Source organism: Danio aesculapii, chromosome 24 (genome assembly GCF_903798145.1).
Source record: "Danio aesculapii chromosome 24, fDanAes4.1, whole genome shotgun sequence".
NCBI lineage: Eukaryota > Metazoa > Chordata > Actinopteri > Cypriniformes > Danionidae > Danio > Danio aesculapii.
The window spans coordinates 13,434,635-13,459,040 of NC_079458.1; the positions used below are offsets into that span (position 1 = coordinate 13,434,635).

The 24,406-nt window shown below is 35.7% G+C and overlaps 1 protein-coding gene across 3 annotated transcripts in view; it reads left to right on the forward strand.

Moving 5' to 3' along the window:
* prkag2a (protein kinase, AMP-activated, gamma 2 non-catalytic subunit a) overlaps positions 1–24,406 on the forward strand; it is a 124,914-nt gene that overhangs the window by 74,468 nt on the left and 26,040 nt on the right. For all 3 annotated transcript variants that reach the window (XR_008835975.1, XM_056450918.1, XM_056450919.1), the window contains 2 exons: positions 10,361–10,470; positions 20,471–20,552. Coding sequence is in view for 2 of the 3 variants with exons in the window: in XM_056450918.1 (XP_056306893.1) it covers positions 10,361–10,470; positions 20,471–20,552 (192 nt within the window). In the remaining variant the exon portion in view is untranslated. The remainder of the gene's footprint in view (positions 1–10,360; positions 10,471–20,470; positions 20,553–24,406) is intronic.

The window sequence follows — 24,406 nt, forward strand, 5'->3', positions numbered from 1 at the left end:
GAAACGGCAAGATGCACATAAATTTTGAAAATGAGCATAAACTGCAATGAAAACACTTCAAATTCCGTACAAATCCCAGTATGCGCATTAAAAAAAATTCATGTGATTTTTGTTATAAGAGGTCATGTGATGATGAAAATGTGTGCGAATGGATAAACCCGCAGGCTGAGCACATTGTAAAACATTTAAAATGTTGTTTTGGTCATTCTAAAACGCCCTCACCATTTCAGTATTAGTGTTATATTACACTATTAATGATCTCCAGAACTGTCAAAAGAGTCTGTGCTTTGTGTTTCACGCCTTCAGACACCACCGCACGTTCACTGCATGTCAGGATTGCCTTCTGAGACGCAAGTCATTTATTAAATGAAGAAAAGATTCACGCAGCTTCTCCTACCACAACAAATTCAGTTTTTACTGTTGATATTTGGCGCCAGATAATGAGGAATTATCAGAGGAATGAGGAATAATCACGGCTACATTACAGCTTCTCATTCAAAATATTCAGTCGTTTTTTTTTTTAAATAGCGGATTATAATCGCACCAAAACGTATTAAAAGGTAAGTGAATATTATAACATCGCAAACTTTTCTGTAATCGTAGTGCTGTGCGTTATTTGTGACGTGCTGAATGACTGACTGACAGACAGGTGCGTGATGCGTGAGGCTAGAAAACTCGACGTAGCTTTCAGATATGATGAACAGAGTTTCCATAATTATACTTTATTTATAGATAAAGGTCTGTGGTTCTGCATACAATGACTTTGTCTTGCTGGAGTTTATAGCCGTCTCTTTTTACTTAATGAAGCATTAATGCTGCTCTGTAGACCTATTGGAGACATTTCCTAGCAAATCTAATAAATGTTGGAGACATGCTCGTTACATAAATGCTCTAAACCACACTTCAGCAGCGTTTATTTGGGAGCGCACAAGAAAATCTACACTTGAGCAGCTTACTGTATATTTGAGGACGTGCAAGAAGTTTTGTGCATGAACAAAAGAAATCGGCGCACACATTCACATGCTCGTATTACATGAATGCGATCTCGACTTGTAGTACTGCGCTCACGACATTTGTCATTGAAATAACGCCACAGGTAGTTGGTAGATCTGTGTAAAAAGCCCAACAGAGGCTGTCGTCACAGCTGGAAAAAATCCTAGAGGAAACACTGTTTATATCCATTTAATAAATCTGTTTTGATCAAATACATCAAAATATATTATCTATATTTACTGAGAAATGGATAAAAATATTCATTTTTAAAATGAGATGTACGTATTTATGCTGAGCACTGTAAATACACAAATATTATATATTTTGATGGCGTGTACTCAAAAAAAAAAAAAGATTAATTAGACATGACAACATGATATGTTAATCATAACTTATCAAAAGTTAATCGTCTTTCAACTTAATATAATTTTTACAAGCTGTTTATAGGGTATCTGCGGGGTCTAAAAAGTCTTAAATTTCTAAAACAAAATTTTAGATCTTAAAAAAAGTCTTAAGTTCACTGAAATATTGTTGTGTAGGTCTTTAATCATTTTAAACCGGTCTCAGTTTTCTTTTGTTTATGTAAAGCTACATAATCAATCCACCACACATCCACTCATCAACAATACATTTCAATAACTTTTAGCAAAACTCTATTTATAACTCATATTTTAACAGTCTGCTGTGTATACATGTAGCTTTCAATTTAAATTTATTTTTTATAAACTTGAAAGAAAAAAACTGTGTATACAACTAGGGTCTGCTTGTTTTGACATATTATTTAAAATATGTGGCTAAGAAATAACTAATTATAATTAGATTTTTGATGAGGCAAGTAAAAAAAATTTTTTCTGCCTGGCCATTAAAATCTTTGGCGTTTAGCTCTATATAAGTCTGAAATTTCATTCTTCATGGTCTTAAAGTCTTAAATTTGACTTGGTGAAACCTGCGGAAACCCTGTCTTTAATATAACTTAATTTAGTTGGTTCAAATTCAGTCATATGACTCGTAAGATTGGTTTGATCCAACTTAATTTTAGACGGCCATTTTATACATTGTAGGTGGAGCTAAAGGATTTTTGATGCATTTTGTTTGCTGTAACCCTCTGATTGGTGGAATTGTTCATATGCATCATGGGAAATGTAGTTTAACTGCACAGATTTTATTATTAGACACAATTGATTTGACTGTCAAATTAATCCAAATGGATGAGTTCAACAAAAAGAACAGTTGATTTATTGAACATCCCTTAATGTTTACTAGTTATTATTTAATAAAAAATTAAAATATTTAGATGAACGATCCCTAGTAAAAGTTCACATATTTTAATTTCAAGCCTTTCTGCTGTGGTTTTTCAAATCCAGTTTCCTCTGGAGCAGCAGCTGCTGGACTGTCCTATTTTAATCGTTTCCATGAGCTAATACTAGACCTGCTGCAAGGCTATTCTTTGACAACAACCAGTGGTGTTAAACTGCGCGGAGCTGAAGCAATGGTGAGAAATACTTTGAACACCAGGCTTTTATTAACCACACCACACTTAGTGAGACTACACACTTTGTATTGGCTGCTTTTTGTGGGCTGACACGGTGAAAGATGTGTTGCAGTCCATCACATACTGATAAAACACTATAGATGGACAGGGCTGTTAATCCGATGTTAACTTTATAAGGGCATAGTTAAAATACAGGTTCTTTGTGGAAACTGTCAAGCTAGTGCATATGAACTTCAAGTAGTAGACAGTAACAGCTGTTTTATCCACTGGTGTTTTTGATGGATCTTTGCTGAAATAGTCAGCAAAGGTGTCGAGAATATGAGTGCAGATGTGCTCCGAGGCTGTTTATAATGGTGTGTTTTCATTTGAATAAAAATGATCCTCATCCAGGCTGACGTTTCCACTGTGTTTCAGAAAAGATCTTCATCCACACTACTGTACTAAAACACATGTCAGAAGCTAACAGTAACTTATAGTACAAAATCTAGCCTAAATGTATAGTTATTAAATATAGTTCTAAAGCTATTTATCATAAACAAACAATTATTAAATTGGGTTCAGAGGAAAAAAGCACATGCTTTGATTTATATTCAGAGGAAGATGAAAATCTGAAAATAAGTAATTAATTATGCATTTCTCTGTGAATAAATAATTTGATTTAACCGTTAAATCCATTAAATAAGAGTTTGGTCCCCTTCCATCTTTAGGAATGGCAAAATAAAAATTTAATTTAAATTCAAAGGAGTTATTGCAAAAAAAAAAAAACTAGTTTAGTTTTCGTTTTGGCTTTACTACTGACAAATCTAATGTATATGCACAAATATATTATTGTAAAGCATCCAATAAAAAAATATTAATTCACAAGAGAGATCTGTGAGGGGTACTCGTTATCTCGAGATCTTACTCGTATATTCTGAGCACTATGGGTACTTTCACACCTGAATTATATCGTTCGGTTGAATTGCACTAGAGTAAATTTTCCATCTTGGTGCAGGTGTGAATGTAGCAATCGCACCAAAAGCGGACCAAAAAAAGAGTACTGAGACCTTCTTGAAGAGGTGGTCTCTGTACCCTTTCAAACAAACTTTGGAGCGGTTCGTTTGTGGTGAGAACATGATCCAAACTAAAACAAACCGCAAAAAGTACTGCGCCTTTTAGACTAATCCAGCTGCCGTAGTTGGATGCGCTGTCCCATTTTAAGGAGTTTGGGGGAAAAATACTTGTTGACAGCGCTTTACCAACAGTTTTAAACCGAGAGAGAGAGGGAAAACATTACCTGAGTAATCGTTGGTAATATTTCTGGAAGATGACCATGTCGCAGTTTAACTAAATTAATTCATGGCTCCTCCTAACGCCTACGCCGTTTGCAATGCCTTTAAACATTGTTTTCCAGCCGCAGCTGCGCCTCATTCTCGAAATGTATAGTTTGTCTAAAGTGATGTATACGAACTATATAGGATACTTTGACCAGGGATACAATCAGCCAGTGCAGCGACATTTTGTGTCTGCCTGTTTGTTTACTTGCGGGAGTTCTATTGGCATTTTCCCACATGTTAATTCTGACCAGTCGAAAAGCAATTTAGGAAATGCATTCAATAACATCTGGCCAATGAGTGATGTGGATTTTGTCACATGACTGCATTTTGGTTCTTTTCAACTGGTTTGGACCAAAGCAATCAGTGTGGTGTGAAAAGGACCCAAAAACGGCTGAAAAATGCTATAATTTATCATTTGTTGCCCTTGGTCCGGACCAACTGAACCGAACCACAGATGTGAAAGCACCCCATGTCAACACTCTCAGAAATGAAGGTACAGGAGCTGTCACTAGGGCAGTACCTTTTCACATTTATATTTGTACCCAAAGAGTCCAGAGTAGTACCTCAAAGGTGCATATTAGTGCCCAAATGTACCTAAGGGTGTACTCACACTAGGAACAGTTGCCTTGAACCGTGCCGAAGCGCGATTGTCCTCTCTCCCCTTTTTACCTACTGAACCTGAGCACGCTTACATCATCGATGATGCAACAGTTTAACAGGAAGAGAAGCACTCTCACTCGGCACAGTGGAGATTTCTTTGGTTGTATCGTTTTAGTCATTTGGTATGCAGTGACAATATAGAGTGACAAATATTTTGTCGAACAGATCCACCACTTTTGAGGCTTATAACTTATCATAAAAGTCCTGCAGGTATTAGAAAGTGCAGCTGAAGGTGCAGCTGACGTGCAGTAAGGAGTTTGTGTCTTTAATAAACTATGACAGTTTGTATTTATTGACAATCAAGAATGATTAATAAATCCATATGAAGCAGTCCCTTAAAAGTGACGTCGGGTCTTCAGTTTCGGGCACAGGTGCTCTTTGGACTAGCACTACAAGCAAACCACGCCAAAGCCCAACTAAACTGCGCTCTGGCACACCTCTTCCAACCGGGCCAGAGCCGGTTAACTGAACTGCGCCTGAGTCCAATTCAGAGCACTCACACTTCTCAAATGAACCGGGAAAAGTGCCTGGGCACGGTTCTGATAGCATAGTGTGAGTGCACCCTAAAAAGTACCTTTTGAGGTACCATTGTGGACTCTTCAGGTACAAATATGTACCTTTTAAGAAGGTACTGCCCCAGTCACATCTCCTGTACCTTTAGTTCTGAGAGTGAAGACATGTCAAGATGTCAAGCTAGCAATTGTTACTGGAGAAGGAGGCTCGAACCAGTGACATTCTTGCTGTGAGGCGATCATGCTACCCACTGCGCCACCGTGACGCCCAAAACAAACAAAACGTTGTCATTTTAAGTAAAGTAAGCACAGGGTGAGCTTTCTGACAGTTTTCGCAAACTATACATACACAGTTTATCAAAGGGGCTGTTAGATCGCCCCCTGGTGGCTGGCTGCAGTACAAGTCATAAAGCCTGCCTCATCCGTGTTAATGAAGGAGACTTGAGCCCAAATAAAAAAAAATTATTTACACTTGCAATAAAATGTCCCGAAATTTGGTTCTGGTCAATTATTCACAGGTTATTGTGCTGATATATAGGTGCAGATCTTCATTTCTGTAAGCAGTTTGTTTTTAGCAGTAATGTAATGCTGGGCGTGTTATCATGATTGACACTTCTGATTGACAGTTTCTCAAAGAAGACGTCTGAGCTTCAGCAGGAGACTGAAGTGTTATTATTTGATTTCTGTGTTATTTTACCATGATAAAATGAGTTGTTAAGCAGTAAACTATAGTTCCTGACATACTGTACAGGATCTGGTGGAACATTGTTTATTCGGTAAGGTCAGGGCTTTATCGGGCTTTATTAGTTTGCTGATACACGCCTAACCACCCAGATAGCAAAATACACTCGGGTCAGTTCCGGCTAGATTCTCACCTACCGGAGCCCTTCGGCCAGACACCGTCTACTGTACCTACTCACTGCCCGATTCCAGATGCGGTGGCCGTTAGTGAGCCGACGCTGCCACATCTGAGCCGGAATCGACCCGCGAGTAATGTGCGCTGCAGCCCGGAGCTGGCGCAATTTAAATCTTTAAAATATAAAACCTCACCTTTGTTAACGTTATTGCAACCATTTGTGTTGATTATAACAGCAAACGCAGGCTACTATGTAAATGCAAAGTGTAGGCGCTGCGTTTAACCTTTGAATAAAATGCAAACAGCATACATATCCAATATCGCAAATAATCAAACAAAGGACAAAATAAATAAATGATAAACGTTTATTGATTGCGCAAGTATTGAACAAATAATAATAAAATTGAATATATTTTGTAATGCACAAGAATTAGGAATAAAAATAACAATAAAACTGCACAATAAATGACACATTGTAAACAAATTTATGTTACTATGATGGGGAAAGTACAGGTGATTACTATCTAGCAGTAATTCTCTTTATGGGTCTAAAATAATAATTAGGAAGACAAAACTAATGTTAGCTGACACCTACATTGGTCTCCTGTAAGGTTATTTGAACTTGATTTAAAGGACGTCTCTAAATTTTGAGTTTTGGCATGTTATTGAGTTAACCTACTGAATTTGCTGTTATAAAATATTAATGTTCTAGAAAGCAAATCTTAAATAACAAATAAAGCTGTAAATGTTATATATTATTTATATACATCATTTACCATTGGCTTTTTATTTGAAAACTCCTAATAAACATTAAAATTAGTGTAAATTCCTCTTTGCCAGATATATTTGAGGCACGGAATAAGCCAAATGAAAACGGAGGCAAAAAATGATAAACAATGTAGAAGCGATGTTGCAGCAGCTGATAGGCATCAGTTGATGTACAGTATAAATACTTTTTATTTTTTTGTACAAATTCACGAGGATTATTTTATACAATGCAGGGTTGGGATGTGTAAATATCCTGTTGATCTTTAGAAATCTTGCTGTATTTATCTTTTAAACACACGATTTTTCCCGCATGGTACATCGTTATCTATTGTGTGTATATTTTGGGTCTTGTTGATTTGCTAATTAAAAATAAAACCCTTTCTAAAAATGAATGTGTTGTTAATATGTTATTGTTCATATTTTAGAGGTGTTATTTCTACCCCTGTGAACATAACGAATACCAACAACCCTGTTATAAGAGAAATATATTTTGTGCTCCTATTAGTCTAACTCAAACTAGAGTATATGAAAGATAATTTGTTTCTGCAGTCCGACATGTATTGTTTTCATTAAATTATAACGGCTTACATCACACAGTTTTTAAATAATATATTATTACGTGTTTTTAAATGTAAGTGCTTATATTTACATTAGCGAGCCTTTGTTATAGTGCAGAGACCGGCGGTCATGGGAGAAGTTCGGGGGCGTGGTTGATTTGATGTATAAGCGTTTGGTTGGAAGCTCTATTCTGCTGCTCCTCCTTTGGCTCCATCAGGCAATCCTTCTGCGCATGCCCAGGCTCCAATTTCAGCAGTCTTTTGCGACTGTTTGTGCCCATCACGAGGCGTTTTGCCTTCAAAAGGTTTAATGGGAAATGGCGCTGTTGCGTCGTCCATATTTTATACAGTCATTGGTTTCAGGCTGCATAGTGTGGACAGAGATCATTTTAAAAACACAATAAAAATGCCGGTCTGGATGAGAAGCGTTAAAATGCAAACAGCACCTGAAACAAAACCCCTGAAGTTTTCAAACTAAAACTGACTCTTCAGCAGTTGTACAATATAAATTTCAGTTTTCAATGTCGTGTGGAGGACGATCATAATCGTAGCCAATTTTGTGTTTAAATGAAAAAAGCACTGGTGTAATCGTAGACCGAGGTCTCCTTGGATGAACTTGGAGCTTTGAGAAAGATTTCAGTGTTGTTTTCAGTCTAGACGGCTCATGAAGAAGCAGTTCGGTGTCTAAGATACTACTCTAAGAATTACCATGGCAACTGGTGACATTAGGCTGGATGCTGCTGAAAGGAACAAGAGAGGCATCAGAGTCCACAGTTCAGTGAGTTCATGGCACACGTTTGTGTCGCACTGCCAGATCTAATACAGCTCTTAACCGTGGCTTTAATAGAGGCTTCTCCAGATTATGTTTATTTTGGTTAAAGGAAAATATTAAAGCTGCAGTATTTTTGAATCTTAAAAATATTTAATGTTGTCATTCTTATCTACTTCCCAATGTTTTCTTTTGACTGTATTAATGCTTAAGTACCATATTACAGAGATAAAATATTAAAATAATATAATAATAATAGTAAATGGTAAATAATTTTCATATATAAATATGAAATATAAAATTTATTCTACACAATTTTAAAATAAATATAAATACTTTCTTTTCACAGTATAAATGTATTAAGTGTAATAAAGATAGCATTCATGTTGGTGATAATAATAATAATAATAATAATAATAATAATAATAATAATAATAATAATAATAATAATAATAATAGTAATAATAATAATAAATGGGGGGCCTCATGGTGGTGCAGTGGGTAGCACAATCACCTTACAGCAAGAAGTTCGTTGGTTCGAGTCCTGGCTGGGTCAGTTGGCATTTCTGTGTGGAGTTTGCATGTTCTCCCTGTGTTGGTGTGGGATTCCTCTGGGTGCTCCGGTTTCCAGTCCAAAGACATGCGCAATAGGTGAATTTAAAAGCTAAATTGTCCATAGTGCATGTGTGTGAATGGGAGTGTATGGGTGTTTGCCAGTGATGGGTTGGAGGTGGAATGGCTTCTATGGTTTAAAACATATGCTGGATAAGTTGGCGGTTCATTCCGAAGGGGCAACCCCAGATTAATAAAGGGACTAAGCCGAAAAGAAAATGAATGAATAATTGATGGTAAATAATTTTATATTAAGTATAAAAATATATTTAATCTACATACTTTTTAAATAAATATTAATGTTTCTTTTCACAGTATAAATGTATTGAGTGTAATAAATATACCATTCATGTTGGTAATAATAATAATAATAATAATAATAATAATAATAAACAAATTGTAATGTTATATAAGTCTTCAAGTTTAATGCACATTCTATTGTTATATTTTAATATTTTTTTACTATATAAAATGTATAATGATGTCAATTTGATTTGTGATGATAATAATTGCATCGTTATATACATATTATTATAAAAGTATTCTAGTTTAATGTACATTCTATTGTTGTATTTTTATATTTTTATAATGTATAAAATGGATCAAGCGTTGTATAATAATGAGGAGTAGGATGATGATAATGATGACGATAATTGCATCATTTATATTCATATTATTATATAAGTATTATAGTTTAATGTACATTTTATTGTCATATTTTTATACTGTATAAAATGTATCAAGTATTGTATAATAATGTAAATATGATGATGATTATGATAATTGCATCGTTATATTCATATTATAATATAAGTCTTCAAGTTTAATGCACATTCTATTGTCATATTTTAATATTTTTATACTGTATTTAAAATATGTCAAGTATTGTATAATAATGTAAATATGATGATGATTATGATGATGATGTTGATGAAAATTGAACTGTTATATTCATATTATTATAAGTATTATAGTTTAACATTCTATTGTCATTGTTATAACATTCAATTATCATATTTTAATGTTTTTTACTGTAATAAATGTATCAAGTATTGTATAAAATATTTGTTTGATGATGATGATGATGATGATTGCATCATTTTATTCCTATTATTTTTGTCATTCTTATAATTTGACTTATTTAAAAAAAGGATAAGTGTATAATCATATAAAGATAACTCATACATTAAATAGTGAAATAATGACTTGCAATGATACGAAAATACACATTATGAAAATATTATAAATATTTAATTTTTTAGTCTTATTTTAGTATGATGTAAGTTGTTTATACGGGTATATTGAATAGAAAAATAATTTAATATTTTTTATTATTACCAATTGAGTCATTATATGACTGTTCATGCTATATTGCATTTGGATATATGACTCAAAATATTTTCCTTATGTGTGTGTGCATAAAGTATATACACTGAATATGATACATTTATTTTAATTATTACTTGATTTAATGTACTTCATATTTTCCCTTACGCCGTATAACATCATATTCTTGTTTGAGCGTTTCTCTTTGTGTAAGGAAATGTTTAAATTTAAAAAAATTTCAAATGAGTTTTATCACGACACTTATTTTCAGTCTTCTGTTCTGTTTATATGCTGAGTAAGGAACATTTGTTCTCCAAAGGTCGTTCAGTTTAATGTTCATTAGTTAATTTAAATAAGACAACACGCTTTCATTATGAATGCATCAGTTCCTCAGCCTTCTGAAGTGTGTTAGAGCATGAAAGCAGCATATTGGCTTCATGCACGTACATGTCACTTCCCCTCAGACTGACTGTGTTTTCATTTATTTGTGTCTTTACAGCTGTTGAACATTCTGAGAGCGACATTTACATGCGGTTTATGAAGTCACATAAGTGCTATGACATCGTCCCTACCAGCTCCAAACTTGTGGTCTTCGACACAACGCTGCAGGTAAGAGCTCTCTGGATCTGATTTGAAAACATAAACCCTACATCAGACATATTTTCCATGACTTTTAAAATACTTATTCTTGAAAGTTCATAAAAATGATAATGGAGTGATTTATTTTAATTAATTTTAATTTTAATGTTTAATAAATTTTTTATTTGTCATAAAAAAAAAAAAGAAAAAGTTGTCAAACAGATCGAAAAATTAGACCCTTAAAGAGCCCATATTATACATGAAATAGGGTCATATTTAGGTTGTAAGGGTCTCCAACAACAGTCTAATATGCATGCAAGGTCATAAAACACTTTGATGTCCTTATAATCTGCATTTATTTTTACCTAATTATCCCAACGACTCCCATATGAATCGTTCAGCGATTCATTTGTTCCCAACCCCCTCCTCAGCGCAAAGCTAATCTGCACTGATTGGACCGATGACAGCCTGCTGCGATTGGTCGACAGTGACAGGCTTCAGCACGAGACAGAGTGAAATGCCCAGCTGGTAATCAACTATATAAAAGTAGTCACAGTGCACACGCGCTTCATAGTGTAAGGCTTTTTTCACACACACACACACACACACACACACACACACACACACACACACACACAACCCTCCTCAGAAGAACTGGGGAGATCGACGCGAGTCTCTCTCTCTCCCTCTCTCTCTCTCACACACACACACAACGCTCCTCAGAAGAACTAGGGAAAGCGACGCGAGTCTCTCTCTCTCTCTCTCTCTCTCTCTCTCTCTCTCTCTCTCTCTCACACACACACACACACACACACACAACGCTCCTCAGAAAAAACTAGGGAAAGCGACGCGAGTCTCTCTCTCTCTCTCTCTCTCTCTCTCTCTCTCTCTCTCACACACACTAACAACGCTCCTCAGAAGAACTAGGGAAAGCGACGCGAGTCTCTCTCTCTCTCTCTCTCTCTCTCTCACACACACACACAACGCTCCTCAGAAAAACTAGGGAAAGCGACGCGAGTCTCTCTCTCTCTCTCTCTCTCTCTCTCTCTCACACACACACACACACACACAACGCTCCTCAGAAGAACTAGGGAAAGCGACGCGAGTCTCTCTCTCTCTCTCTCTCTCTCACACACACACACACACACACACACAACGCTCCTCAGAAGAACTAGGGAAAGTGACACGAGTCTCCTGTCTCCTAGCTTACGATCGATCGCCATAGCAACGACAAACGGCAGTGGAACGCGAGCTCACAAAAGCCTTTAAAGTTAAATCCGTAAACAAAGCGGCACGCGTCACGTTTTTAACGTGGCTTACATGTGATAAGAGAATATAAAGAGTAACCGCGTGTACTGTACCAGGTTAACAACTCATCTTTGGGTAGAGACTGTCAATATTATCCATCTGAGCACAGCGTGACTTCATTCGACCGGCGGCGTCTGTGTGTGTGTGTCTAGTGTTTTTTCTGTGTTAGTGGGCGGGGCCGCAGGTTTCAAATCTCCCTGGTTTGCGCGCGTAACTACTGGCGAGGCTTGTGTTTCGTGGCTGCGTCATCGCGAAACACCTAATGACTCGTTATCAAGACGACTCGTTTGAAGCACTATGAGTCGACTCTTTTATAGATGAATCAATAGTTTTAAACACTGTACACTTACAGATTTAAGCCTTAGCTGGATATTTCACTTCACTTAGAGCTGTGTTACACACTACATGGAAGGGCATTTTCAAAAACCCATAATATGGGCTCTTTAATTTTATCTATATATAGGAACAGTAATTTAAACGTCTCCAAGTTATTTTATTCCATTCCATTATCTAAAATAAATAATATTTTTATAATTATATTTGTTTTCTTATAATAATATGATACTGTTACAAATTGCTGTAAAATTTACAGTATTACTGGGAGTTTTGGTTTCCAAGTGCACTGTTTTACAGAACGGTTGTAATAATTTACTGTGTGCTTGTAAATTTTACAGTATTACTGACATCATTTGCAAATTCATTGTAAATTAACAGTTACAACTCTACTGTAGTTTTACAACACAATTGTAATTATTTATTTACAGTGCACTTGTAAATTTAAAGTATTGCTGGCAACCAAAATTACAGTAATACCGTAAATTTTATAGCAGTTTTTACAGTGTATATCATTTAAAATTTAAAGTGACTTTAGCAGTGTTATAATGCAAATTCCTGAGTCTTAGAGTGCTTTCACACCTAGACTTTTGTTTCTGAACCTGTCTCGTTTGCCCAGTTAGCACGGTTCGTTTGGCATATGTGAATCCAGCAATCGCACTCTCATCCGCACCAAAAGAATCGCTCCGAGATTGCTTGAATGAGGTGGTCTCGGCTCGATTGAAACGAACTCTGAAGCGGATCGATTGTAGTAAGAAAGCAATGCGATCCGAGCCCGGTTATATCACAGTGTTTTATGGATATGTAATTGGCATACGACTATATGAAGAGAGAATTATGCGTAGGGAGGGAGTTCATTCCAGACATCCCAAGTCTCCCGGAAGTTTCGGGAGTCTCCCGCAAATGCACAGAGACTCCCGAATGCCAGCAAACGAGTGATAATCACCCGGAAATCGTGCGTCTCTCTCCCGGTCCTCAATACGTCGCTCACCCTTCTCACCCCTCCCCACCGCATTCCTCCTCGCTCTTCAGACACGTCGCGCGCACCTTGTCAAACACCACCAAACCACCCCCTCAACAGCTGAGCGGGACTCTGCAAAATAAACCCTGAAACTCTGACCAATGTGAGGAGAGTTTACTCACACGTGACATGTTTTAGCTCTTTTGGTCCGTTTAGAAACTTAGCTCTTGGTGCGATTCGCTTTCACACAGCAAAGAGCAACAATGTAACAATTTTAATCCCTGTTTCGGAACAAATGAATCGATTCAAAGGTGTGAAAGCACCCTTAAGCTGCGTCCCAAGTGGCATATTATACACCAAGTACTTATGCAACTACACACTTAACAGCATAGTATATGTATGTAGTGTTGTCCCAAATGGACCACAGTTTTTTTTTACCAAGCAGAAATACAAACCGACGTTTGACGGTTGCCATATTAGTGAAATAAATGACCAAACTACCAAATAATACCTGCCATGAGTATAACCGCATTCACCATCAGGAGGCGCTATAATCACTCTCATTCGAGAATTTTGCTTTCACAAACCAAAATAACTAAAGTAATCCAACATGAGCACCCGATAGCGCCGCCCCTTTCGCTATATGAGCAAAGCTGCAGCCATTGAGTGCGTGAAGTGTTCATCATTACACACCATTTTACCTGTTGAATAAGTGCATCATCGGGGTATTTAAAGTAAACTTATTCTTTTAGTTTTCAGTGTGAACACTACTTACAATATTTTTACAAAAAAATGGCATAGAATAGTGCATAAGTATGTGATTTGGGACACACCTTTAGGCTGTGTCCGAAACCGCTTACTACTGCATTTGAATTTAAACGTACTACTCGGCCATTAGAAAAGTACGTTCTATACAATATGAATGTAGCTGGGACGTACTACATCCTAGCCATTTTGCGCTAGGTGATGCTCTAGGTTAGTTTTTTTAACAGCAAACACTGTTCTAGGCTAGCAGATGCCACTCTAGGCTAGTTTTTAATGGCAGACACTGCTCTAGGCTACCAGATGCCACTCTAATCTAGTTTTTAGCAGCAGATGGTGCTCTAGGCTAGCAGACGCCACTCTAGGCTAGTTTTTGCACCGCAGATGATGCTCTGGGCTAGTTTTTTCAACAGCAAATGGCGCTGTAGGCTAGTTTTTAACAGCAGACAGCACTCTACATGGCACACTAGGCTAGTTTTTAACAGCAGATGGTGCTTTAGCCTAGCAGACGCTGGTCTTGGTTAGTTTTTACAGCAGACGATGCTCAAGGCTCTTGCGAATTTGTTAGCTAGGCTAGCAAATGCTGTTGTAGGCTAATTTTTAAAGAGCAGATGGTGCGCTAGGTGATGGTCTAGGTTAGTTTTTTAACAGCAAACACTGTTCTAGGCTAGCAGACGCCACTCTAGGCTAGCAGATGCCACTCTAAGCTAGTTTTTAACAGCAAATGTCGCTTTAGGCTAGTTTTTGCTAGCAGACGCCACTCTAGGCTAGTTTTTAACAGCAGATGGTGCTTTAGCCTAGCAGACGCTGGTCTTGGTTAGTTTTTACAGCAGACGATGCTCAAGGCTCTTGCGAATTTGTTAGCTAGGCTAGCAAATGCTGTTGTAGGCTAATTTTTAAAGAGCAGATGGTGCGCTAGGTGATGGTCTAGGTTAGTTTTTTAACAGCAAACACTGTTCTAGGCTAGCAGACGCCACTCTAGGCTAGCAGATGCCACTCTAAGCTAGTTTTTAACAGCAAATGTCGCTTTAGGCTAGTTTTTAACAGCAGACGGTGATCTAGGCTAGCAGACGCCACTCTAGGCTAGTTTTTAACAGCAGATGGTGCTTTAGCCTAGCAGACGCTGGTCTTGGTTAGTTTTTACAGCAGACGATGCTCAAGGCTCTTGCGAATTTGTTAGCTAGGCTAGCAAATGCTGTTGTAGGCTAATTTTTAAAGAGCAGATGGTGCGCTAGGTGATGGTCTAGGTTAGTTTTTTAACAGCAAACACTGTTCTAGGCTAGCAGACGCCACTCTAGGCTAGCAGATGCCACTCTAAGCTAGTTTTTAACAGCAAATGTCGCTTTAGGCTAGTTTTTAACAGCAGACGGTGATCTAGGCTAGCAGACGCCACTCTAGGCTAGTTTTTAACAGCAGATGGTGCTTTAGCCTAGCAGACGCTGGTCTTGGTTAGTTTTTACAGCAGACGATGCTCAAGGCTCTTGCGAATTTGTTAGCTAGGCTAGCAAATGCTGTTGTAGGCTAATTTTTAAAGAGCAGATGGTGCGCTAGGTGATGGTCTAGGTTAGTTTTTTAACAGCAAACACTGTTCTAGGCTAGCAGACGCCACTCTAGGCTAGCAGATGCCACTCTAAGCTAGTTTTTAACAGCAAATGTCGCTTTAGGCTAGTTTTTAACAGCAGACGGTGATCTAGGCTAGCAGACGCCACTCTAGGCTAGTTTTTAACAGCAAATGGCGCTTTAGGCTAGTTTTTTATCGCAGACGGTGCTCTAGGCTAGCAGACGCCACTCTAGGCTAGTTTTTCCACCGCAGACGGTGCTCTGGGCTAGTTTTTTAACAGCAGATGGCGCTCTAGGCTAGTTTTTAATAGCAAATTTTGCTCAAGGCTAGTTTTTAACAGCAAATGTCACTCTTGTCTTTTAACAGCAGGTAGGGCTATAGGCATTTGTTTTTTTTTACAGTAGATGCTGTTCTAGGCTAGTTTTTATTAGCAGACGGCACTCTAGGCAATGCTCTAGGCTAGCAGACCCTGTTGCAGACTCAAACGCTCACAAAGATGAGAGCTTGTGCGTTCGGCTGAGACATGCAAGTTGGCTTTTATGTAACAAGATTAATGTAAACACAGCTCACCATAAACACTCTTGTAAATTGTTTAAACCTGTCTTATCTTTTATTTATGATTATTTTAGGTTCAAGTGGCATTTGTAAGGCATTGGATGCTGACAGAGTGCAGTTGTTTGTAAAGCATACAACACCATTTTTTGAACAATGTTTTGCCACAGCTCTATAATATAAAAGTAACATTTTCGTACTGTTTGGTTATTTTTCAGTACATCCAAATGCACAGCAAATGTGCACTTTTATATAAAACAGTCCCAATTTCAGTCATATTTTCCATTTTATAAACAGAAAGCTTGTTTTAGCCCCTATTTTCTATTTTTAGAGGGTGTCATTTCACCTAGTTAATTGTTACAGTTTATCATGCACATAAAAACAGTACATGCTGAATATCTCTCTGAGTTTTACTACACACATCCTGAGGTTTATCGGGTCAGGTGTGGAATTATTTTTATCACTGACCTTCAAAGCGATAGTGATATACTAGCCTTCAGACGCCAGTGTACCGTTCACAGCCACTTCAATATATAGTAGAAGAGCTAGCCTTGAGGAAAGACTCATTGTGTTCCTCATCAAGACTCCATTAATGTTTCATAATCTCTGATTGGGCTGGAACATCAACCAAGGAGGGAGAATGCATGATTTATTAAAGAACGCCTTTGAGACTTCACAATCAATGCTTTGTTTGGTTTCATGGCAGAGTTTCAATGGATCGGCTCAGAAATTATTCTTAGTTGAGAGACAATTTGGAGTCACTTGGATATAAATAAAATAAAAATGTTTGCATGATTCTGTCTGTGTTTTGCGCAGTGTTCTTAGCTAGTTTCTTCTTAGCTAGTACTGATAATTACAGCTTTTGTTAACGAATTCCACAAGGTTAAATATTTGAGTAATTTGCAGGATTTGGATTTAAGCCTGTTGAAATTAATGAGGTGAAATTATCTTGATCCGATAGCGTGTGTTTAATCAATGAGAAGCTTTGGAGACTTTTCTTTTACAGGCATCCCCATAAGAAACTATTTCCATTTGAATAGGGCTATAGTAATGATAAATGCCTACAGAATTAATGCTTTTCAAAGTCCCGCCCACCTTCATAAAGTTAGACCTGCTTTCACTATCAGCCACATTGCTCCCCTGTCAAATTGTGCCCTTCCCAGAAAATAGTGAATGATTTCTGTACAAATTAAACACTGAATTGAGACAAAAGCATACATAAAGGTCTGCATTATGCATACAAGGGTAATAAACCGCTTGTGAGTGTATTTGAAAACAAAATAAAGATTGAAGCTATAGCCTACATGTAAAACGATAGGAAGTTTGGATAATTTGAATTCAATTAAAGTGTTTCAGATTGATTACCTTACACAGAAATCCCAAACGCATGCAAATTATGACATAGCAAACAAGACAATAATACATCTACAAATATATGGCACAGAATATCGGCGTTATGATGGAGATTTGTCTGTCTGTGGACTGCAAGACAGGGGCGTAACATGAAGGGGCATAACTTGTAGTAGAGACATAACTTACCAATATAATACCAAATTATTACCAACATGTCAAAACTTTGTTGTCAGCAAGATGGTGCTGTACCCTTCACAGTTATTAACGTCTACACCTACACCACACCTAATAATCCCACCCATTACCGTTATTAATGTCTACACCTACCACAACCCTAAACCCAACCATCAGTTAATAACGCCTACACCTTCCCCAAACCTGAACAAACCATTTTAGTTATTAACATCTATACCGTCCCCAAACCTAAACCGAACTATCACAATTCAATTTGCAGAGGCTTTAATACTTGACATGCTTGCCATTGTAATGTTATTTTTAACCACTAGAGGCGACATTGAGTAGGCTAACTGTCATGTCAAAATGAATGAAGAAGTCAAGGAGTGAAGTGGCTTAGAGTTACTAAATGAATAATGAAGTATAATAATATATCAAATGAATTGGTTGTGGATGAATTTGGAGAAAACGTTTGGTGAAAATGTTCTCCTGTAAGTATTTAGGCGGTTTTGCCAACAACATCTGGTTGTGACATCTCGCATGGTTCAATGCAATCTTGATAACTGCAAGTTATGCCACTAATGTTACAGTCCTTCATATTACGGCCCTGTCTTGCAGTCCGCAGACAGAAACCCTTGTTAGGGTTGCCTGGATAACCTGTCAATCAAACTGCCTATGAAGGGTCTATTCAGTGGCTACCGGTTCACATCATTCTTAAAAGTGCCTTTTTTTTGTGAAAGAAATTCAAACAGGTTTATGACAAGTGGAGGAGGATTAAATGAAGACGATGTTATTTTTTGGGTTATGAACTGTCCCTTTAATGCTTTGTTTGGCTCTTTGGCAGTTTTGACAGGGTTTGAACAGATCTGCATACACAAATCTTCCTTGCTGGCTCTGTGAAATGATCTTGATCAAGTAATTTTCATTGCTGAAATCACAGGGTGCTACTTTAGCTTATACTGATAATTACAACATGTTTGTTAGTACATTCCACAGGATTACATATTTCAGTAATTTCATGGATTGAATTTAAGCCTGATATGCGCTCCAAACTGTTGCAATCAAGAGTTTTGTTGAGGGAAATATTTGCTCTGCAGGTTCATACAGGCTTGGTCGCCCACCTCAGGTTATGAGCATGTGTTATTCTTGAGTTACTGTACCATGCTGTAGAGGATCCATGATGAGTATGTTTATGCTTAAAGATAGGGAAGGAATTCTAGTAAACTGTGGCCCATTCTAACATGCATTATTTGCTTTTCATAGGGATTATTACAGTAGTTATACCAGTTTTTTCCCGCAATGGTGTTCCTATGTTTGTTTGTTTTAATAAAGTGATTTTATGTAATGTATTGGTGTTTTTTTTTTTATTAAAACCTTTAAATGTTAAGTGAAAATCTTTACAACAAAAACTTACAGAACAAAACAAAAATGGATACACTTGATTTTAAATACCAACAATTTAATTATTATTAAATGCCTGGAAAACAGATATGCTAGTAGATATAGATGAAGCAGACTGGAATTATACTTGCTTGAAAGCTCAGACACAAACAACAAATACCAGGTTTAAACTACTTCAGTGTAAATTGTTCATGAGAACGTTTATAACCCCTGTTAAACTTCATCATATGTCTGCTAATATTGCTGATGTGTGCTCTAAATGTTAAAAAGCTACACTATATAACTGCTTCTGGCAATGCCCTAAAATACAAAAGTTTTATATAAAGAGATATATACATGTATATCAGAAATGTTTAATATTAAAATACCTTTATATGCCAAGCTCTGTATTCTTGGTTTGGATCTGGAACTTACAATTGGAAAGACAAAAAATTTGGATTTTGGTTTTCTTCAAGCTAGAAGGGCAATATCATTATACTGGACACACACGAATGCTCCTTCTATAGCATTGTGGAAAAAAGAAATATTGAACTGTATTGGACTGGAGAGATTAACTTATATCATCAAAAGCAAGCAGAAGGACTTTGACTATTTTTGGGAACCATATATGAATATTATGTAAATTGTGTGTAAACATGCATTTTTTTATTGTATTACTGCTTTTGTTATTTTGTCATTAGCCGTTTTCAATGTTTCAATTCATCGTTTGTTTATTTATTTATTTATTTTCTAGTTATGTCATTTGAATGTGTAAATGTGTATATAAGAAGGGTGTGGATGTTTGCTGTTTTGTAGGCTGTCTAGTTGATTGTCGGGGTGGGGGTGGGGGGATCAATAAACATTTGGAAAACAAAAATTTAATTATTAGAATAAAATAATTAATAATTAAACATTAACATATCCATATATAAGCTGAAACCTTTTTTTAAATGTTAATTTTTACATTTTAATAATAATAATAATAATAATAATAATAATAATAATAATAATAATAATAATAATAATAATAATAATAATAATAATGCAGGGTTTTTCCTGGCACAAAAAGGTGGTGGTGGTGGTATTCTGATCATTCTGATAATATTTGCTTCTTGAAATTAACACATGTTGCATTATTATTGTAATTTTATCAGGTAAACCTCATCTTATTTTTAAAAAGCTAACATTAAATGTATTTAAATACATGACATTTGGGGTCTGTCAGTAGCTGTGGCTGTTTGCCTGATTTTTGTCTAATGGAGGAGGTGATACAAAATTCGCTTGAGGTGGCCACCTTGTAATTCACTATATAGGAAATACCCTGTAATGTGTTACTGATGTATAGCAAAGTGACAGTCATCGTTTTTTGTTATGAAATACCTCAGTAATTTATGTGTAAAAAATTTAGCTTGTGGCTGGATTTTAAAAACGTTTTAAAGGAAAGAAAAGAAATGATTTTAATTAAAAACTCATGCTCGTCTGTGAAGGCTTGTTACTTGAGTGCAAAAACAGCTTTGGTGATAAAGAATTTACATTCCACTTTATCTGAGGTGCTTTGCATAAACAGTGCCCTCTGTCTGTCACTGGTAGCACAAAAATATTAACATGGGATTTAAAAACAAATGTTTTTATTCTTCTGGTTTTAGGTTAAAAAGGCCTTTTTTGCATTGGTGGCCAATGGAGTCCGAGCTGCCCCCCTGTGGGAGACCAAGAAACAGAGTTTTGTGGGTGAGTAAAATATAATGATTATATATGCACATTTTGACAGTGACCCTTTCGTTTGGATTCTACGTTAAACATATACAGTTAAAGGCAAAACCATTAGGTGTTTTCCACACCCAAAAAATGACGTGTGCTGTTTGTTCAAGCTATTCATTTAAAATGAGTTGAATCAACACAATTCTTGAGGTTTTGTTTGGGATAACTTAATTGTTTTATTATTTTTTACAAAATTAAGTGGATTGAACATAAGCTATCGTAATCCAACACAAATTGACTGTGTGGAAACCACAATGTCAACAAATATATATTCATTAACATGTTTCATATTTTGTGGTTCACATGGTGTTTTCTGTTTAAGGTTGAGAATTGCATTATGGGAGTTTTATCTCTACTCTGTTGACTGTTGATGTTGAAAATTCACTGCAGATTACACAGTGACGTTTTTAGTCAAGGTATTGTTCAAGAAAGAAGTCTGTAAGATAACAGCAAAAGTACTGGCAGTTTGTTACTAGGTTTTGGTACTATAATTTACAACACATCTACATAATACATTTACAACACAATATATGACTTTAAAGTGTTAAAAATGTCAAAAAGCCTCACTTTTTTATACTTTCAACATCAAAAGCTTTTGAAGGAAAGATCAAGATCCCATAATGCTAATCCAGTGCAGCATTTATTAGAGTGAAAGTGCTATTAATGGAGCAAGGACATTTTCAGTACTGTATAATAATATATAATAATTCCTATAAAATATATTTCTTTTGAAAAAGTCTGGTATGTTTTAGTTTGACTGTATTAAAGCGGGTTTTAAATAAAGAAAAACCCTATTTTTAAGGTCAATACTATTAGCCCCCTTAAGAACTCATTTTATTTTTCATTGGCAACAAAACAAACCACTGTCGTCCAATGACTTGCCTAATTAACCTAACTTGTCTAGAGTTAAACTAATAAACTAGTTAAGTCTCTAAATTTTACTTTAAGCTAAATACTAGTGTCTTGTAAAATATTAGGTACTGTCATTATGGCAAGTACAAAAGGAATTAGTTATTAGAAATTAGTTATTAAAAGTATTCGGTTTAAAAACGTGTTCATCTTCTCCGTGTTAAACAGCACTTAAAAAAAATAACACAGATTTCACAATAAGCATGGTATCCACCTTGACTTAGTGTTAAAAGCTGATAAATGAATTTAGAGAAGTTTAAGCCCATAAAAGCCTTAAATGCTATTTTACTTGGTATTACATTTAGTATCTTTTTGGATTATGCAATGGATAGTTGTATGCTAATGTTTGCCTGGATCTAATCTGCGAGTATTGGGATGCTGCAGTTTATGAATTCGATTGCTAGATTGCTCTGCTTTGTTTACTGCAGTAACCAAGGCAACATCATTATTCCCGCTCTTACATAGGCATCACCTGCTGGATTAGCATTTATATTCATTTAATAAATAATATTTTAGTTCAGGATTAGTTTCTTACAATCAGTATTAAGTAATTATACTGTAAGTTAAAATGTCTCCAATGTTACCGCTTGAAACCTAAAGTGACGACGAGGTCTTAAAATGTATGGAAAAGATCTTAAAAAGGGTGTTAAAAGGTATTGAATTTCACTCTCCTATTCTTGTATATATGTAAGGCTAATAATTTTGCTTTCAATAATATTTTATAAAATAAATAGATGCTAATTAAAATATATTGCTACAGAGTATAAATAATATCTTAACAGACAAAACAATTTACAAATATTAAAATGTTCAGATAAGGACAACCTCTTTTTGAAAAAGCAAGCAAACGCCTGATCTTGATGACAGAAGCTAGTCAAATGTTCAGCACCCCTCGCGCCCCTGTCATCTTATCAGTTTCCGAAAGCATTTTTCTTATCAATGGTTTCTTAAAGGGAGGGTTGTAAGTGGAGCTGTTTGCTGGCAGACTCTCAGAGAGACTGAAACACACACATGCTGATCTCTGTGGCCTAGAAGAGATTGAGGCTGAAGATGATCCTTCCTGTCCCGCTCTCAGCCTTCACAGTCCTCTGATACTCACTCTTATCTCTTACCTTGACAAAAGCTGCTCAGAATAGAAGCGCATGCTGGCTCTAAGCAGCGCAAGCAGCTCCTTTAAGAAGAAGAATAATCATTTCTGGAGCTTCAGATGAATTAGCTGGCTGGTGGAAACATTTAGCATTCTAGGCATACTCAAATTAAATATGGGAAATAGATGGAATATGTCTGATTGAGTATTCTAAACCGATTTACATTGTAAAAAATGCTGGATTCCACACAATTCCTTTATGTTGTCTCAACACAAATCCATAAAGTTACTTTAATCGTTTTTAAGTGGATTGAACATAAAACAATTAAGTTGTCCTCAAAAAAACCCTTAAGAATTGTGTTTTTTCAACTTGTCAGCAGGGTCTTAAAGGCTTAAAATGTTTTAAATATCATACAACTAAATTTCAGGCTTAAATTCACTGAAGTATGGTGTTGTAGGTCTGAAATACTTTTAAACAGGTCTGAAATATCCATGTAAAGCTACCCAATCTGCACAACTAACAATCCAACAGAAGTAAAATTGATTAGCTCTTTTTACTAATAGGGTTTAATTATCTTCTTTGCATCTTCACAAAAACATTTGTTTAAAGGTTCTCCATGTATTTCTGCATACATTTATTATATTTTTAAAAACTTGTCCTCTTTTAAAGAAAAGTTATGCTAAAAAATAATATGTATATAACTAGAGTTTGCTTGTTTCGACATTATTTAAAATATGTGAATTTATATATTATTCAGTATTCAGTATTTAATATACTGAATTTTAATTTTAATGTGGCAAGTAAAAATATTTCCACTGGCCATTATAAAAAATCCTTACCATTTTGCCCTGTGAAAGTCTCAAATTTCATTCATAATGGTCTTAAAACTCTCTCTCTCTCTCTCTCTCTCTCTCTCTCTCGATATATATATATATATATATATATATATATATATATATATATATATAGTTTTTATTTCACAATTGTTAATACTGAAGCAGAATGGAACAAAATAACAAAAAGTTCTCGCAATTATGGAAAGGAAATAAATAGAATAAAAACAAAATATATATATTAATGAATCACTCTGCTTTAAGCATCTTCACTGTATGAAATAAATTTGATCTGTTTCTTATTAAAGCTACAAAAGTCCTTATAAATATCCTGATTGATTTTGTCCTTTTTTTTTGTTTAATTAATAATAATAATAATAATAATAATAATAATAATAATAATAATAATAATAATAATAATAATAATAATTAAAACAGTCAGCAGCAGGAATATAGTGTACTGTCTCTTTAAGAGCCACGCAGTTCCATTTCCGTTTTCTCTTCCACATGCGGTTTCATACTTAACTCTTTATGTTTAGTTAATTCTTCACAATAAATCGTGGTTAATGTGAGTGATTACTAAGCGCCATGTTTTGACACATTTTTGCATGTATTTAACAATTTAGGCGCTAAGATGACCACATGGTGTGTTTGTGTGTGTGAGGTTGAGCGCGCACACAAACACAACAGCATGTGTTCTCTTTCGTGCTTTTAAAAACATGAATGAATCGAATACATATCAATAAATGTGTCAAATGCTACAAAAGTCACGTTACATTACATGCTTATACTCATTTTCATGTGAAACTGAGCTGTGCAGAGGAACGCCTACTGCTGAAAAAGGGGCGGGATATAATCGTTTTACCTCGATTAACATTTTTTCATAATCGTTGGGAGCCAAAATCGAAGTTAAATCTGAATTTCGAATAATTGCACAGCCCTAATTTTGGATTACAGCATAAAAGCTGCTTAATTGACAAACATAAATGTTGAA